Source organism: Xiphophorus hellerii, chromosome 1, assembly GCF_003331165.1.
Source record: "Xiphophorus hellerii strain 12219 chromosome 1, Xiphophorus_hellerii-4.1, whole genome shotgun sequence".
NCBI classification, from domain to species: Eukaryota; Metazoa; Chordata; class Actinopteri; order Cyprinodontiformes; family Poeciliidae; genus Xiphophorus; species Xiphophorus hellerii.
Genome location: NC_045672.1, coordinates 31,994,394 through 32,012,137, shown reverse-complemented (window position 1 = coordinate 32,012,137; position 17,744 = coordinate 31,994,394). Strand labels below are relative to the sequence as shown.

The 17,744-nt window shown below is 40.3% G+C and overlaps 1 protein-coding gene across 6 annotated transcripts; it reads left to right on the top strand.

Annotated features, from left to right (window-relative positions):
• The first annotated feature begins 3,770 nt into the window (after positions 1–3,770).
• LOC116718712 (uncharacterized) lies at positions 3,771–17,057 on the top strand. 6 transcript variants are annotated; one of them, XM_032560943.1, is made up of 6 exons: positions 3,771–3,819; positions 5,857–6,189; positions 6,720–6,884; positions 7,121–7,228; positions 9,065–9,105; positions 16,418–17,057. In XM_032560943.1, exons 1-6 carry the CDS (start codon positions 3,786–3,788, stop codon positions 16,448–16,450), a joined length of 714 nt encoding a protein of 237 aa, XP_032416834.1. In that variant the 5' UTR covers positions 3,771–3,785; the 3' UTR covers positions 16,451–17,057. The 6 variants fall into 6 exon arrangements, 2 of the variants coding, with proteins under 2 accessions (XP_032416834.1, XP_032416822.1); XM_032560931.1 differs by having other exon boundaries at positions 16,353–17,057; XR_004338977.1 differs by having other exon boundaries at positions 6,750–6,884; positions 7,121–9,105; positions 16,353–17,057.
• The last annotated feature ends 687 nt before the right edge of the window (positions 17,058–17,744 follow it).

The window sequence follows — 17,744 nt, the reverse complement described above, 5'->3', positions numbered from 1 at the left end:
GTAATGTTACTATAAGTTTGTTGCCAACCGCCAGTAAATCCAACAAGAAGAAGAAAACGAGGCATTTTGGTCCATGGGTCCTCCATTACATTCTGGAGTCTATTCTGGCAAAGTTAGGAAGGCTACCTTTGTCTGAATAATTGTTTATCACGTTGCGTTTGACTGGTATCATTTTAGATAATGCCACATTCTGTCACTATTGGCTGCAATTAAAAAATATATATAAAATTGAGGCGAATCTGGATAATTTCCCACATGAAAGGAAGGAGAGCGCAGTGTGAGAGCCGGAGAGAAGCACAACGAAGGACCTAATCTGGACCCTGGACATTTCTCCATGCCACTCTTTGAGCCATTTATACCAGCAGAACTAAAGAAGGCTCTAACAGGTGATCGTTACCTTAACCAGCTAAAAATAAATGCCGTGCTGCCGCTGAGACAGGCAGCACGGCAGGAGGCTTTCTGAGATGCTAACAGGAGCTGTACTGCCTGTGTACCGACATCACCGATACGACCAACCCCATGGAGGTTCGGTGTCGGTGGTAATAAATAGCCTAGGTCACACTTTGAGCTGACGTCACAACAAATAAACGGTCATTTACGTGCAGTACCGTGCGGAGCACTAGGGGGCGTCTGGAGAAAGGCTGTGTTGCAGTAAACATGCCTGCTGCTGTGTTTAGAGCTGATCCTTCACAGCATGGCTGCTGGCAGAGCCCACATCCACCTGAAGGGAGGAGTAGATCCAACCAACCAGAGGAGATCCTGACCTCTGGAGGTCGTTCTCCTCCAATCACCTGCAGCCTGAAGAACAGAAGATAAAAACCATAAAATCTCCTACACGTTCTCAGGTTTGTGGACCGAAACTGACTCAGAAAAGACTCAGAATAATAAATGAGCTGAATCAAAACCAGGTGTTCTTATTTTAAACTGTTGCTCTTCTTCTGAACTTCCAAAGAAATAAAAGAAAACAGAAGCAAATGATTTCCATGCTGAAGTGATCTCAGAGTCTGGTTTGATTCTCAGACATCGTGAACTCTGAGGTTCAGAAACCTTCAGCTCAGCCGCTCCAGGTTAGGAGGAGGAAAAAATGTTTTCACACCTGGTGCTGAGGCAGCACAACACTGTGAATTCCAGTTTTCCCACACTATTCAGAACTGGAGCCAATCAAAAGTCAAACAGGATTTCCATTTCCTCGTATTTAGACCTGCTCCCTTCGCCATCATACATGCAGGTGGGAAACTGAAGCCTTACGTTGTGCTGACGTGTCTGCAGCCTCAGAGTTGTAGAGTTTGTTGTTTTCAGCTCCTGGTGTTTGTGCCGTCACAGTAAACCAAGTAGATTTCTACAGACCTCCACCTTTCATCGCCCTCTCCGACATCCTGGTCCGTTCTGGTGGGCTTCTCAAGAAGAAGAGGTTTAATTTAATATCTTTAGTTAGTTTCTGAAGCATGAAACGTTTCACCTTCAGCTCAGTGTCAGAAGTTTCATCTGTTTGGACGAGAAATCAGAAAAAAACATTTCAGAACAGGTTGAGAGATGACATGTAAGAATTCACATCAAACCCTAAACTTCTTGAAAACCTCTTAGACATTCTTTAATAAAAAAAATTTGGTTTGTCATCAGGATGATACATGGATCATTTAACAACTTTAAAGATACTGGCTGTTATGTTAAACCTGTCATGTTGGGGTTTAGGTTTCTAGCCCACATGCAGAACACCACAGGAGACCAAGAATCAGTTGAAGATATTTATTGTAAAACAATAACCCAGTAAAGATGCTGGCGTGGTTAGGGTCCAAACTGGGGGGAATGCTGCTGACTGCAGAACAGCGAAAAGGAAATGGTGAGTTCAATGGCAGCTGGGAAACAGGATGTATGAGAAGGGAAAATCAGTTCTTACTTTCTTGTAGTTATAGTCTCGGATTGAGAGGGTGGATACTGCGGGTTCCGGATGGGCAGCAGAGCTGAGCGAGGTCCAAAGGCTGGGAGATGGCAGGTGGAGGGCGGACAGGTAAGTTCTGGATTCAACGATGATGGAGGGAAGGGTCCAACAGGCAGCCGGAGGAAGTGAAACTGGAGAATCTTGAGATCCGACAGATGAGGAGGAAATGGGAACTCGGGCCACCTGTGGGAACCACCCACGGCGTCACGAGGAGGGCTTAATCCTAAAGCCACAACGGAGATCTCTCAGGGAGGATCCAGGGAATGACGAGAGGAAACACCTGAAGAGCACAGAGAACAAAACGACGAATTACTCGAGAGGGAACTCTCGTTCAGAGGAACGAACTCGGAGACTGACTCCGAGGGGCTCAGAGTACCTGTTTGGTGAAAACAGTCCAGCGTCGAAGTGGTGGCTGTCAGCGTCTTTTCACCTCCAGCTGATGATGAGAAGATCATCGTCAGGTGTGCAGAACTACAGGCACGCCTCCCCCGGGAAACCAGCCTCTGGCGCCATCTGGTGGACAGCCCGGGAACCACCAAGAGGATCCAAAAATAAAGAAAAACAGAACAAAAACCCCGGAACCCGACAAAACCATGTAAAAACCAGAGTCAGAATAATCCAGATGTTGTGGATGAAGTTGTTTCATCTGACACAGAATGAGCTTCACTCAGAAAACCTCTAATATATTTGGATCAATTATTATTCATTACGGACTGCACAGCGACGCAGGTCCAGAAACCAGATGAGACATTTCCGTCCGCCATGGCGCCCTCTGCAGGCCATTCTGTATATGACAGGTCATTTCAAATCTAAGAAAATCTGTTGAATCTGTTCACATCTGATGATCATGTTCCTCATCTTCATGCATATCAGATTAAATTTAAATGAGATCATTCCTTTCTGTTTGGATTTTATTGTTATAAATGCATGAACTTGTTTAGAGACATAAAAACATCTGATTGGATGTGGATTGACTAAGAAGAAATGTATAAAATAAAAGAAAGAACATGTTAAATGTGATCATTTGAGGGAGGGAGTGTTAAGTAAAACTGATTTAACTCAAATCCTCTGTGAGCAGGAAGGATCTCCAGTAGCAGCCAGTCTTTGGTGGAGTATGAAAAGGCCTCTGACTGAAGCCTGTTTTGACCGTCATGACTTGCTAACATCTCGACATCCAGAAGCAGAGATGATATTCCTCAGCAACATGTCCTGTTAGCTAGCTCTGCTAATCCACCTCCTTTGCTTTAGCCGCTCCTCTTTAAACGTCTGTCTGGGCAGAGAGACGCTGGAGTTTGGGATAACAATGAGACGGTTGAACTTCCTCCTCCTCTATCTGCATCCAGGAAGCCTCCATTTCAACTCCTCTGGAATTTGAGGTCAAAGGTCAGGTAATTTGAGCTTTAGAGATGCTAACCAGCTTCGCACAGTTGTTAAAACAATACCTTGTTACCATGGTTACACATCATAACTATGTGGGAGTAAAATAAAAGTAAGAATCCTTCCGGCTGCCCAGCATCCAGAACCAGAGGGAACCAAAGATTTAATCAACAAATGAACTGAAGCAACACAGGACCATGCTGCCACCACCAACTACCCACTTCTCATGTCACAAAGATCTGCTCTGTTTGTTCAAACCAGTTCTGCTCAACTTTCAATCAGATCAACAGAGAAAATGATTTTATTTTCTTCTTAAACCAGCTGTGTGTGAATCCAGGCAGCGAGGGGTTAACAGATGCCAGGATTAATACAGACAGAAGAAAAGGGGAGGAGGGAAGTTCACGTCATGTTTAACCTTTGATTTAAAAAGCAACACATGAGAAAAGAAGCAGCAGGAAACCCATTCATCATGACTGTTGCTCTGATCTGCTTCTTTTTCCTCTGTGAGTACGTTTTCTTTTCCTTTCTGACAGAATCAGATAAAGATCACAGGAGCTTCAACTAAACCACTTTTAGTGATCCGTGTTCGAGCAGATCCTCGTTTCTTTCTGCTCTGCAGAGAGAAGGAGGAGCACAGAGCGCTTTTATCAGTTTATCAATCTGAAGATTTTAATTTGAGCTGGAACTGAACCGGCGATGAACGAAATTAATCTGCAGCTGAACTCAGAATAATGTTAGAGTTAGTTTTTGTTCTTTAATAAGAAGTCATAACTTCTCCTTTATGAAAGCACAAATTTCAAATAAATGTTACTTGAATCGTTTCCCAAAAAGATGAAATGAAATTCATCGTCTGAAAAAATGTTTTCGATGTTCTGATGGTCTTTAAAACAACATGGGCCTAAATTTTAAATTTCATCCACAACAAAAATATGTAAATTAAGCCAAAATGCTGGAAGGCAAAGCAGAAACATTTATCATTAAATGCAAAAAGACCAAAATTAGATAAAAATCAAATTTGAAACAGATTTTAAAATATTTAAAAAGCCGCTGAAGCAGAACAGAAAATCCTCCAGGATTTAAAGCCAAACAGAAAACAAGTTTGGAAGTTTTTCAAGTCGTCAGATGAAAAAACGTTTTTAATCAGTGAATCGTTCCAGACAGAAATATCTATTCCATCCGACCGCGTTTCTATAACCAATAATTAACCTTCATGTTCACTTCGACTTCACAGCTCCAGCTCCAGTTTAACCATTAAAATATTTACCATTTTAAAACCAGTTGGCTGTATTATTTTAAAATTATGGTGTTTATTAAAAATTCATATTTTTAAGAGAAATGAGACACTCAACATTCAAACTTCCTCTATAATGAACAAACTGGAACAGTTTGTTCAAAATCATCAAAGAAAAGCTGCTCAGCCTGTAACAGGTCATCCTGACAAAATGTACAAAATAAAATGATTTATTTGTTCATAAATTAAAAGAATGGAATAATAGATAAATGCCACTGAAATCCATCAAAATGCGTCTTCACACATTTTTTAAACTTAATTTCTATTATTAAGTGTAACAGTTCATTTATACATCATTTCATTAAATATTATTTGCTACAGACTTTATTGCTTCTTTGATGTAAAAATACATTAAATATTATTTCTGTCTTCCATCGTATTAAACCTCCAACAGAAACAAACGTTTTTTATTTCTGACTCAAACTCTGAAACTGATCAGAAATAAAAAATGCTGCAGAGAAATGAACGTTTTTACAACCTGAACGTCTCCGACACTCACTGCATAACTCCACCTTTACATGCAGGTCTGGATCTCCAGAACCGATCAGTTTGCCTGATTATCGCTGGACTTATTGGATCTGAAGGTTCTGCTGGTACCCATCATAACTGCCGGTTATTAGTAATAAGGTTTTATGGCGACGATCGTTTTGATTTGGTCCAAAAGGTTGAGAAAACAGATGAATGGAGACAACGTCCTGCCAATCCGCACCATAAACATGTTTTATGTTTGTCATGTTTCATGTGATGCGGTTAATATGTTAATATGTTGAACAGTAAAGCTCAGAGTTATTCATACGCAGGCAGATTTTAGTCCAACTCAGAAGTTTGTTTCTGCTGTGAAAAGAGAAGCATCTCTCCACATCTAGAAAAATAATCATTAGTGTCGTGTTTTTTATTTGAAATGTATTAAATTTGTCGGAAACGATCTTCAGTATTTCCTTTAAAATCTTTTCATCGCAGCAGCTTTCTGCTCATTTCCTCTGGTATTTATCTTAGACGATGAGCTGCAAGGCTTTGAGGTGAAGCTGTTCTTGTCTTCGCCATAAAAAACATGACAGATGTGAGTTTTAGTCGCTTCCATTTCTGATCGTGAAGAACTGAGCATCATTCTGGGTCCTTCTTGCTCTGTGTGGTTCAGGTTTCACTTCTTAAAGGAAACTTTGCTGCAGGTCGGAGAGAGTTCATGTGGGTAAATCTGGAGCAGATCTTGTGGTTTCTCTCAGCAGACACTGATCTCGTTTCTCTGCAGCTCTGCAGATCTCCAGCATTCCTGCTGCAGTGAATCAGTTCACTGGATCAGCAGGAGACGATTTCTCTGGACATTGTGGCTCTTCTTTCTCTGGAACCAGGAAGATCTTCTGCAGGGAAAACTGTGGGAACGGAAACGTTCTGATAGAAACCACAGAGAACTCAGCTGAAAACGGACGATACAGCATTGAATATGTCAAAGTTCACGGATCAAACATTTACAGCTTCTCTGTGAAGATCTCAGCCCTGACTGAGTCTGACTCGGGTCGGTACAGATGTGGTTTGGGCCAATCCTCAGAGTCCTACCAGGATTTCACTCTCACTGTTTCAGGAGGTGAGTTTCTGATTAACAAGTCTGATTAATTCAGCTCCATTTCCTTCAGCTCTCATCAGCGTCTTGCTCCTGCTAAAGAAAATCCTCCCCGCAGCATGATTCTGCCGCCGCCGTGCTTCAGTGTGGGTGTGTTGTCCTCAGGGTGTCGGTGTTCTGCCACACATGAAGCTGTTCTCCTGTGAACAGAACCTCAGTGAACACCAGGTTCCTCCTGCATGAAACAGCTCACAGCTTCCACACTGAAACTTTGCGGTCGGCAGAAACTCTGAAACTTGCGGCGCACAAAAACATTCAGGTTTATAAAATCACATGTAAAAGTTTCACCATAAACTTTACAGTTTATAAACATAATAACGGATTTTATTCAGCAGGCGCCACAAGGCTGACATTAACAAAAACTTAACATTTTAAAAAGCAAAATAAAATGTAGGGAGTCAAAACTGAAGGGATGTGTTGATCAATTAAAATGAAAATGCAATTTAAAAAATCTAAATCCTCTAAATCTTCCATATGTCTCTGCCATCTATCAGTAGATAAGATGTCAACATCCTCCGTTTCAGTTTCAACTCCTTTAACCTCGACACCAACAGATTCATGGAGTCTCAACTTCAGTTCAGGAAGTTTCACACCTTCAGTTTCCTCTGAAACCACCAATCAGTCGACTGTGAGCCACGAAGAGAAGGAAACGTCTGACGGTAAATCCAAACACTCACGTTTACTCTGATCTGGACTCTGTTTGTTCCCAACATGTTCTGCTGAGGGAGTCCAACAGAAAAGCAGCTAAATTTAATATTTTGATTTTATTCTTCTAGCTGTGTCTCTTATTTTGAAATGTAAAAACTCTTCAGGGCCTCCTGACTGCTGTCTCTGTTTGTATCTGAAGAAATGTTTGCCTGAGCGATGAGACTGATGCTCTGTGTGAAACTTGTAGAAACGTCTGCCTGGTTCCTGCTGGCGGTGGCTCTGACCGGGGCTGGCATCCTGTTATCTGCGGCTCTGCTGGTTCTCTGCAGACGGAGGTGTCACAGACTTCTGACAGGTAAACAACAGGAAACACATTCTGTGGTTCAGGGCCTACAAACCCAGAAGAACAGGGTGAGAGATCAGCAGGGGGAACCATGCTGCACTGAAGGCTCGTGGGAACCAGAGCTGCCTTCTGCAGCCAGGCTGTGAAACATGGAGGTCAGCTGATTCCTGGACAGGAAGTGATGTCGATCGCCTCCCAGCGCTGCCTTCAGGGGACCGCCTGGTGCAGAGGTCAGGCCCGCGCTGCCACCATGAGGCGCAGACATGAGGGTGGGTGTGTGAACGTTGTTCTGGGTTCATCACTTCCTGTGTGAAAGAAGTCAAAGGTTGCCGCCGCCCGCCGTCTTCGTGGGAAATTAAAAATAACACAAAATCTAATTTGTGTTCAGTGAACGGGCCTGTTCACCCAGACAGCATGATGCTGCCACCACCATGCTTCACCATCAGGATGAGGTTCCTTCTCTGAGGAATTTTATATGAATACATTTTAATATTTATCTTATAACTGTTAATATGATCAAGTTTATGGGGTTAAAAAAAAATCAAACTTATCATAACATCAACATTAAGTTCTTGCAGAATAAAGACCAAAGTCTCATCATCCTCCACCTGTTTGCCACGTCACTTCCAGCTTAAAGTGAAAAATAATGTTTTAATTTTATAACTGATGGAAAAGAACCTGAGCTCTGCATCAGCCAATCATCACTCTGCAATCAGGTTTCATGAAGGCCGTTTAAAACCGCAGAGACCAGCAGTCTAAACAAGTAGCTGGTTGCCATGGTAACGGTACGGTTTCAGTATGCATCAGTTTTGTTAGCATTTGCTTCCTGGTTTCACTGCTTGGTGCTTAAAACAACCACAGAGGAAACATTTACACAGAGTAAGATCTCAGCAGGAACTCTATGAAGACACATCACTTTTAATAAAGAAACAGAAGAAGAAAAGAGGATTTATATGAAACAAACCCATTTTACAGATTGAAGAGTTATTCTCTGTAAAACGGACAGCGCTCTGCCAGCAGGAGGCGCTACATGTTGATGCCGTTTGGTAATTAATGCAGTTTTATGTAGATTCATCATCTCACCTGTTTCTAAATCCAGTCTGGTAAATTTTTGTCAACTGATTACTGCTGCATATTAAATATTTTTGTTTGTTTTATAAACTTGATCTAGACTTTATTGATGTATAAAGACTCAAGTGGTAAAAGCTACCAGCTCATGTTCCATTTTTAATGCAGAGTATTAAATACATACTGCATTTTAATTGGTGTGATAAGATATGAGTTTTACTTTTTAGGCCACATTTTTCCACAATCCTCACCAGCAGGTGGCAGTAATGAGGCATTAAGCTATTTGCCAATCGCCATAAAACAACAAGAAGAAGAAAAACAATCACAGTCCATAGAAGACAGCGTCACACCTAGCAACGGGGTCAATCACACCTAGCAACGGGTTCGACCACACCTAGCAACGGGGACGACCACACCTAGCAACGGGGACGACCACACCTAGCAATGGGGTCAACCACACCTAGCAACGGGGTCAATCACACCTAGCAACGGGGTCAATCACACCGAGCAACGGGGTCAATCACACTGAGCAACGGGGTCGACCACACCTAAATGGGAAGTATGGAGTAATCAGTGAAGAGTCTCCAGACAGAGGTGGTTTTTTGTTTCCTTAATTTTAATGGGCCTTTCAAAATAAGAGCCTCTATCACTCTGGGTTGAATCCGTTTACTGATCAGGTGATTTGTGTCTTAATGGCAGGAATGAACGTAATCAAGTTTTTATCCATTATGTCAGTAAACTTTGATGTCTCACCTTTATCTGTGATTTTAATTTGTCCAGGTGTAAAAACCACAAGAGGCTCAAACAGAAGAGACCAGAAGGTAAATGATCCAGTTTACAGACGTTTTCTCTTCTGGAAAACAAAAGATTTAGTGAAATGTTACTTGTTCTCTCAATCACTATGTGTATAGAACAAATCTCTGCACTGTAAAAAAAAACGGCCTCATTTTACGGTAAAAAACTGGCAGCTGAGTTGCCAGAAGTTTACCGTCTTTATACGGTAAAAGTCTGGCAACCAAAACTGCCATTTTTTTACCGTATTTCTAAAATACGGTAAAATTCTGGCAACCAAAGCTGCCAGTTTTTTACCGTATTTCTAAAATACGGTAAAATTCTGGCAACCACAGCTGCCAGTTTTTTACCGTATTTGCTAAATGCAGGATTTCACCGTATTTTTGAAATACGGTAAAATTCTGGCAACCACAGCTGCCAGTTTTTCACCGTATGTTGTAAATGCAGGATTTTACCGTATTTTTAATATACGGTAAAATTCTGGCAACCACAGCTGCCAGTTTTTTACCGTATGTTGTAAATGCAGGATTCTACCGTATTTTTAAAATACGGTAAAATACCGTACTTCCTAAAATATTTTTAAAAAAATAAAATGTGGTTTTGCCGTAGTAAATACGGTCATGCTGACTGAGGCATAATATCTACATGAGTGAAAAACACATCCAGACTGTATGATATATTGACATTTTATTGTAAACCCTCCCCCCCAAAAAAAACTTATGGTAAATTACTGGTCTCTGTTCCTACCAGAATTTTACCATACAAATTATAGTACAACAACCAAGGAAGTGTAACTTGTCAAGCATTTCTATACAGAAAGTTATAAAGAAAATAATTTCTAATTAAACAAAAATACAGATTACGAGTAATCCACTTAAAGAAACAATTTCTATTTAAAAAGTCAAGTTAAAAAAAGAACTGATTCTATTTTATGTCCAGTTTCCTCACGGTATTACTGAGATCTGGAAAACAAAAACAAAACAAACAGTATGTGTCCACATAAGAGATAACATATTGTAGAAGACAAAATGGTGATAAAAGGATTCTTGTTCTGGGTTGAGAGTCACAAGTCGCTGAGATCAGACGTTGCTCAGGATGGTTGTAGTCTTCCCAGTCACAGGTTGAAATTGAGACTCGCATGTTGTCAATCGGGTGTTTCCTCTCTGCTGGAAAACAAAAAGAAAAAGTTAGAAAGATGCACTACATGAACATCTTATTCGCTTAAATGTTTGTTTCACCTTTGTTGACTTGCATATGGACACAGGTACTTCAACCAGGTGGTGTGATCATTTCTGACTGAAAATTCAGTAGTTAAACCTTTGTTTGTTGTCAACAGGTGTGATCCTCTGGTCTGCAACCAGACAAAATACACAAACTAAAACCAAATATAACTGTTTTAGGCAATTTATGAAATAGATACTCACCATTTATCTGAGTCTCATGAAGGCCAATAGGTTGTCTTCAACCATTTATGTAAGTTACATTTCCTGCAAGCTAGCAGAAACAAAGCTGTAAATGTGAACACTTTTCATACAGGCAAACAAATTGATACAGCTGAGACAATTTATGCTAGGTTAGTTTTTCTCAGTCACTTTTGGTGCATTTCTCGAGTCATTGTTGGCATTTACAAAACAGTAAGCGCATTTCTCAAAACAATTTGTAGAAACAGGAAAAATAGCATTTGTTTGCTTTCAAAATCCTTAGTTCAGCTCTTAAAATCCTGTCTGTTAACATATCAGTGACTCAAAATAATAAGTTATAGTCTCTCTATGTACAGATAAGACAGTCAAATCGATTAGTCATGAGAAGAGACTACAAAAGGATCATTTACGCCAGTGTTTCTCAACCCTGGTCCTCAACGCCCCCCTGCTCTGCATGTTTTAGATGTGCCTCTACTCCAGAACAGCTGATTCAAATGATTGGATGACAATCAAGTACTGCAGAAGCTTGTTAATCATCCAGAGATACAATTCAGGTGTGTGGCAGAAGGGAAATACCTAAACCTGCAGGACAGGGTGACGCTGAAGACCAGGATTGAGAAACACTGATTTACGCTTTTGCTATAATTTATTCATGGACCATGCCATGGTGATTCAGAAAGAAAAAGACAGAAATGCAGAGAACAAAAAAAGTAGAAAAGGAGCCACAGGACAATCTCCTCAAGGAAAACTGTACAGTGCTGTAGAAATTACATTACATTTTAATTTCCATAGTCACTTTGTTCCTTAACTCCACTGAGGAATCTTTTTTCCTCAGTGGGGTTAAGGAATGAACAGTAGGGTGGGAGGACCTCCATCAGCATCATGTTGTGGGTCTCAGCCATGTCCTGATGTTGGACTGATGGAAACTGGCAGATGTCCTCAGCCTCTTCTGACTCTTCTTCTGCTTTCCTCCCAACTATTTCCTCCTCAGCCTCACTCCTCTTCTTCTCTCTGGCTGTTCACTCTGCCCAGATACTTGTTCATCAGTTCTCAGACATGTAACATTGTGTTGTGTTCTGACTATATAGAGCATAATGTTGCCAACTGATGGTTCACAAGATGCACCTCCAATCTGTTTCAGAAAACTGGTTGATCGTTGGTTGAGCTAATGGTTCATACACTGACCTGTTAGAGAAACTCAGGACTCACTTGGGAGCAATTTACCAATTCAGGACAGATTTAGAAAATAATAGAATATAAATTAATTAATATATGATTCACATTATGACAACTTTAAGACTTATGCATGTTAAGACTTACACAATGAACTGATGCTATTTTGGAAGTTGAGAATTCAACACAGACACGTTGTTGTCCTGTTGTCCTCATTTTCTGTATACACCCTTTATCCTCCGGGTCAAAATGACCCGTCTTCAATAAACCCCCAATATAAGCAGCTTAATTGAATTTTAAACACCAAATTCTATCTTGTATATTGTCACTCACCACAAAATGTGTGAATACTTGACTTTTCCCTCTCCACTTGAATTTCTATAGCTTAAGAAAAAAAATGTGCAAAATGAGTTTCGAATGCATTTTTATTCATCACAGTGACTAATTTTCTTTTACTTTTCTCCAGTGAACAAGAGGATGTACAATACAAAAATATGAAAAATAACATAACCCATTCAACTAATTGGCACATGTAGGGCAGTATGCAAGTGCACAGCCTTTGCAGATATATTTCTTACACCTGCAGCACACAGTATGTGTTTTACAGTCTGAGGGCAGAACTGACATCTCTTCCTCTTACTTGGCTTAGCTGAGGAAGTGGCTGTGGTAGATGGATCCTCAGGTTGATCAGGAGCTGCTGCACTCTGAATAGCTTTCACAACTGCTGCTGAGGCTTCTGTGTGGGGGACATGCTTCCTTCTTTCAATGAGTGGAGTTACAAGTGCCTTTCCTAGCTGCTCCAGGAACACCCTCTTCTTGTTGTGCTTATGAGACATCCAGGTTGGGTTGATCTCTATCCAAATCACAAAGGCATTGTAGGAGGACACATCAATGATGTTGTGGAAGATGACCAGGGGCCAGCGGGCAGTCATTCTTCTGCAGCTATATGCTCCAATCACCTTATCTAGGTTGTCCACACCTCCTTTGTTTCGGTTTTATTCCAGGATGATGATTGGCTTCCTGTCCTCACGGTCACTAATGTCGCCGTCTTTGTGCAGTGTGCTCAGAAGAACTACATTCTTGTTTTTCTTTGGGAGGTAGGAAACTAGAGTGGTGGTGGGTGTGAAGGCAAACTTTGAGGAGAAGACCTCTCTCTCCTTTGACCCAAGCAGTGCAGGTGGGAGCTCAGGCTTGTTCTTTTGAACTGTACCAACCATGGTGATCTTCCTCTTCAGGAGCTGCTGTCCGAGTTCATAAGAGTTGAAGAAATTGTCACATGTCACATTGTGACCCCTCAGTCCCTCTGTCACATCAAGCACAACTCGCAACCCCTGGTTCTTCTCTGGGCATCCACTGGTTGACTTCCCAGTATAGACTTGCATTTTCCAAGCATAGCTTGATTCAGAAGCCACCCATGACTTGATCCCATATTTTGCTGGCTTGCTGGGCATATACTGCCGGAAAGGACAACAACCTTTGGACAAAAGACATTAGCATCAGTGATTAGTATCAGTGTCACAGAAAACAGTCAAAGAAATCAATAGTGAAAATCACTTTTATTACAAATATGAAAACAGATTACCTCTAAATGGAACCAGTTGCTCATCCACTGTTACATCAGGCTCTGGATTGTAGAGGTAGGGCAACCGCTCCACCCACTTGTCCCATACCTCTCTTATGGCTGCAAGTTTGTCTGTCATACGTCTTGCTGGTCTTGATTCACGGTCATCAAATCGCATCAGTCTTGAGTAGGTGTGAAAGAGTTTGACTGGCATTGTGGCTCGGAAAATTGGCCTTCCACTCTCTGCTCACTTCTGCTACTGATTGATCTGAGACACAACTAAAACTTTGTAACATTTTATGGTTTGTAAATAACTCTGTGACCTTGATTTCAACTCCATTTGCCTCACGGGTCATTTTGACCTGAAGACCATCTTTGTACCTTTTTTTGTACAGCTTACATGGAAATGAGAATAAAAGCAACACTGAACTTTTTCTATTGTCTGGGCCAATCTAGGAAAAGTCTTAAAATCTCAAGTTAAAAAAATTACATTTAGGGGATTTTTTGGGGGGGGGGGGGGTTTAACACAGTGGCGGGTCATTTTGACCCGAGGACAACAGGAGGGTTAACATATTTTGATCAAGACGATAAAAGCAAATTACAATTATAAAAGCATAGAAGTGTACATAACCAGCTACATGATGTACAAAAGCAAAACTTGCAAAACTAATTGTTTTGATGTGCAGAAGTGACACAGTAATTTGAAGATTGAACAGGTAGTTTTAAGAATTTCAATTCTGTTCTGAGAGATGCACCCAAACTGAGAAAAGCTGTAAAATATTAATATTTAAATTCTCTTATCTTCAAATCCTTCAACTGTCATGGACCCAGTGACTTTAGTGCAAGTATTTTGGGTGTGAGAGTCAAGAGGTCAAAGGAAAATATTAAATAATATCTCTGATGCCAAGCTTTATACTTCTAAGTATTACCAAAATATTGAAACAAAAGCTAACATGTTCTTCAGAGATTTAACTTGCATGCATGAACATTTCACACTCAAAGTAATTCAAATTAATTATTGAACCAAACTTGGAAAAAGTTGCTTCTGCCATTAACAATAACTTTAAGCACATGTAGTCTGAAGTAGACCAGAAATATAATCTATGCAGCCGTTCCTACAGAAACATTAATGGAAGTGTTGCATCTGTGAAGATTAAATGTTCCATATAGTAAAAATATCTAGCTGCAGTGCATGTACATAAACAGCATGGCTCAGAAACTACACATTTCTTTGTCAGTTGGTTAAAGTTAGCTAACTTCAGTTGAAACCGTGAAAGGGACTCACCTGTGATGTGTTGCCCTTCTCCTCCTGAACGTGCAAAAATAGCAGAAATTTGATTTCAAAGACAGTAGCAGCATCTTGACAAGGACCAGGCCTACTGGGCTCTCAGCACCCTAGTTAGCAACCTTAGTTAGCACAGTGACTTTACTGTGTTGAGTTCAGGACACCACTACAGGAACAGAGTTAAAAGAATCTTGCTGCTGATGCTGAAGGATCAAGCAGCAATGCAAACTAGATAATTATTTGTTTACATGACAAATAACAGTCTCCATTTACTGTAAACCCTACTATTTATCACAATAACAAAATGAAAAACTCTCTAGACCAGGGGTCCCCAAACTACGGCCTGCGTCATTTGGTCTGGCAATGCCGGATCTGGCCCGCCTCCTCATACCAGAGAGCATTCAGTGTATTTTTTCATATATTGTATTTTCTGGTTTGTGGATTTCTCTTCAACCACCAGGGGGCTCTTGAGCAGATGTTAAACTAACTTTCCCTCAAATATATACTAGTCAGTCCCAGTCACCGTTTCACTCACGGTTTTTTCCATTTCCATTCTGGGTAAAAATCTATCTAAAAGCGACCGCGAATGTGTCGTAGTCAGCAACCCCCCCCCCCCCCCCCCCCCCCCCCCGTCGACAGTTTCAAAGACAGAACAGCCCCCCCCCCCCCCCCCCCGCCGACAATAAGTTTCTAAGGTATCTTTCTCCAAAAACTAAGACCGGCCCCCGAGCAGAGAAAGGAACAGCTATGTGGCCCTCGCAGGAAAAAGTTTGGGGACCCCTGCTCTAGACTATTCTCTACTAATAGCACAATATTTAAAACCAAGTGTGGGATTTGTGAAACTTCAATGATGGGTGACTTTACAACTTGTATGATTTTGGATAACACTAGAATTGTTCTTTATTGAAGTTTCACAAATCAGATAAAGGTTTTACAAATCCCACACTTGGTTCTAAATATTCTGATATGAGTTGAGAATAATCTAGTCCAGATTTGAAGAGTCTAGGTGTTGTAGTTTTTTAGCTAGAGTAAATTAAAGATGCTGATTGCAGTGAAAAATTAGGTGGAATTGCCCTTTAGCCATTTCCCAAATTGGAAGCAGCAATTGGAAACCAACTTCAGCTTCATTCAAGCAAGAGGGGCTAACATACAGTTCTCTTAATGTTAATGATCAAATGCTCTCATAAATGATGGTGGCGTTGGCTGTAGGAGTTTGCTTTGCAATCGGTGGATCGCCAGATCGATGCCTGGTCTACTGCTGAGATTTCAGTTTGGTGTATTAAAGGCATTATTAAAAAAGAAACCAAAATATCACACCAGCATTCTGTTCTTTGTAAAAAATTATTTTGCAGTCTTGTTTACGCTTTTACATTGTAGATCTAAACATCAGCAAAATTTGTAATTTTGGCTGATTGCTACTGTTAAGTTTAGGGTAATTAACTGCTGGCAATATTACAATTTTTTAAGAACTTTACAATTACTTATATTTTTACACTATATTTCTGTATTTTCTACATTCGTGACTGTCACAATTATTTAGGATATATGTTTATTCAGTTATGATAATGCCATGTATTTTCTACGGCAGTATAATGCTGTGAATATTCTGGTCAGTAACTGCTGGCATTTTACAATTTTTTACCGTAAATTTACTGACTTTCTTTGCAGTTTCGACTTACGGTAGTTCCATGTAATTTCTACGGTAATGCAATGTTTTTGGATACGACGGTCAAAAACTGTTGGTTTTTTACAGTTTTTTACCGTAAATTTACTGACTTTTTTTACAGTGTGGCTAAGAATGAAAGTTGGATTATTTTTGCTTTTTTTTCCATTTAGGACGATGATTGTGGAAATTCTTCATCTGGGGATTTGATTTACATGAATGCAAAACCTGTCTGCAGGAACAAGAAGTAGATGTGAGACTGAGGAGATGAGATGAGACCCGGATTTAAACCCAGATTCTGCTTCACGCTCTGAAGCTGCAACCCAATAAAACCTGGAAATGTGTCAAACTACCGGCAGAGGAAAATGAAGGAACGAACACGGAGAGTCAGTGAGAGGGAGGATTTGGCTCTGGAAGGATTTGGGGGAATTGCTTCCATCACTGTTGCTGCTGCTTCATTGGGACTATTTCTATTTGCTGTTTGTTGAACGTCTTGTTTTCTATCAGTCGTCTTGCGGTTTTTGGTCCTGAGCAGCTACTGACGAGTCCTGACCGACACGGCAGAACAGCTTCAAGAGGTCATAGGAACATGTGGTGACGTCACGCAGTGGGAGATTACATGATCATCATAAAAGACATATTAACATTTAAGATGGCCGACTTTCTATTTGTGATTTCTTATTTTTCCCTTTATCTTCTTTTTCATTATTTTCTGTTTAATATTTTTCCTTTTTGTTCCTTCTTTTCCTTGTTTTTCCTTTTTCTCACAGAAAATGGCCCTGGTGGGCCACCATGATTATTTATAGATTATGTGAAGATACACAACATATCAGAGGACACATGTTTATTGTTTAAACAATAAAGCACAGAAAATACAAGAATTGGAGTATCTGTGTTAAAAAAAACCTTTTATTACTACTATGTCAAAGAAACTGGTAGAGATGCGTTACCTGGCAACCGATGGGCGGAGGGTGATGTGGTAGTTTAGTTTTCTCAATGTGACGCTGTGAAGGAGACGAGACATGTTGAGCTTCCATTAGCATCCAACAGGAAGGTTTCTTCTTCTTCTGTGTAATGAACAAACACCATATGCAGTATTTCATATGTAATAAGTAGCTAAGTGTTACTTAGCTAAAAAGGCTTTTAGCTAGCTAAGGGCTAAATAAAGGCTCACTAAAAGTTGGATTTTAGCTAGAACAATGATTAAAAAACTTCTGCACGGCTTATAACAGAGATGTTTAGAACATCACTAACACACTAATGTTTTATTTCTTTCATTATGTGCAAGGTACAAGTTCCTGGCAGAAATTACGACAGAAACACAGGATGTGCGTATCAACAATGAGCCATTTTAGCTAGCCAAGGGCTAAATAAAGGCTAGCTAAAACCTAGGATTTCAAAATAAACTTATATAAATTTAGTTTTAGCTATTTTTACAAATAACATTTTAATATTTACGCATTTTGGCTTTTAACTGTATCTATTGTTTTAACGGAATAACAGTATTTTATCGCTTCCACAAAAAACTAAAATTACAAAATATGCATGGCAATATGTATTTATTA

Coding starts and splice junctions, on each gene's coding strand:
- LOC116718712 (XM_032560931.1), top strand. CDS start 3,786: ATGACTGTTGCTCTGATCTGCTTCTTTTTCCTCT. Junction 7,229..9,064: donor GTGTCACAGACTTCTGACAG/GTAAACAACAGG, acceptor TAATTTGTCCAG/GTGTAAAAACCACAAGAGGC. Junction 9,106..16,352: donor CAAACAGAAGAGACCAGAAG/GTAAATGATCCA, acceptor TTTTCCATTTAG/GACGATGATTGTGGAAATTC.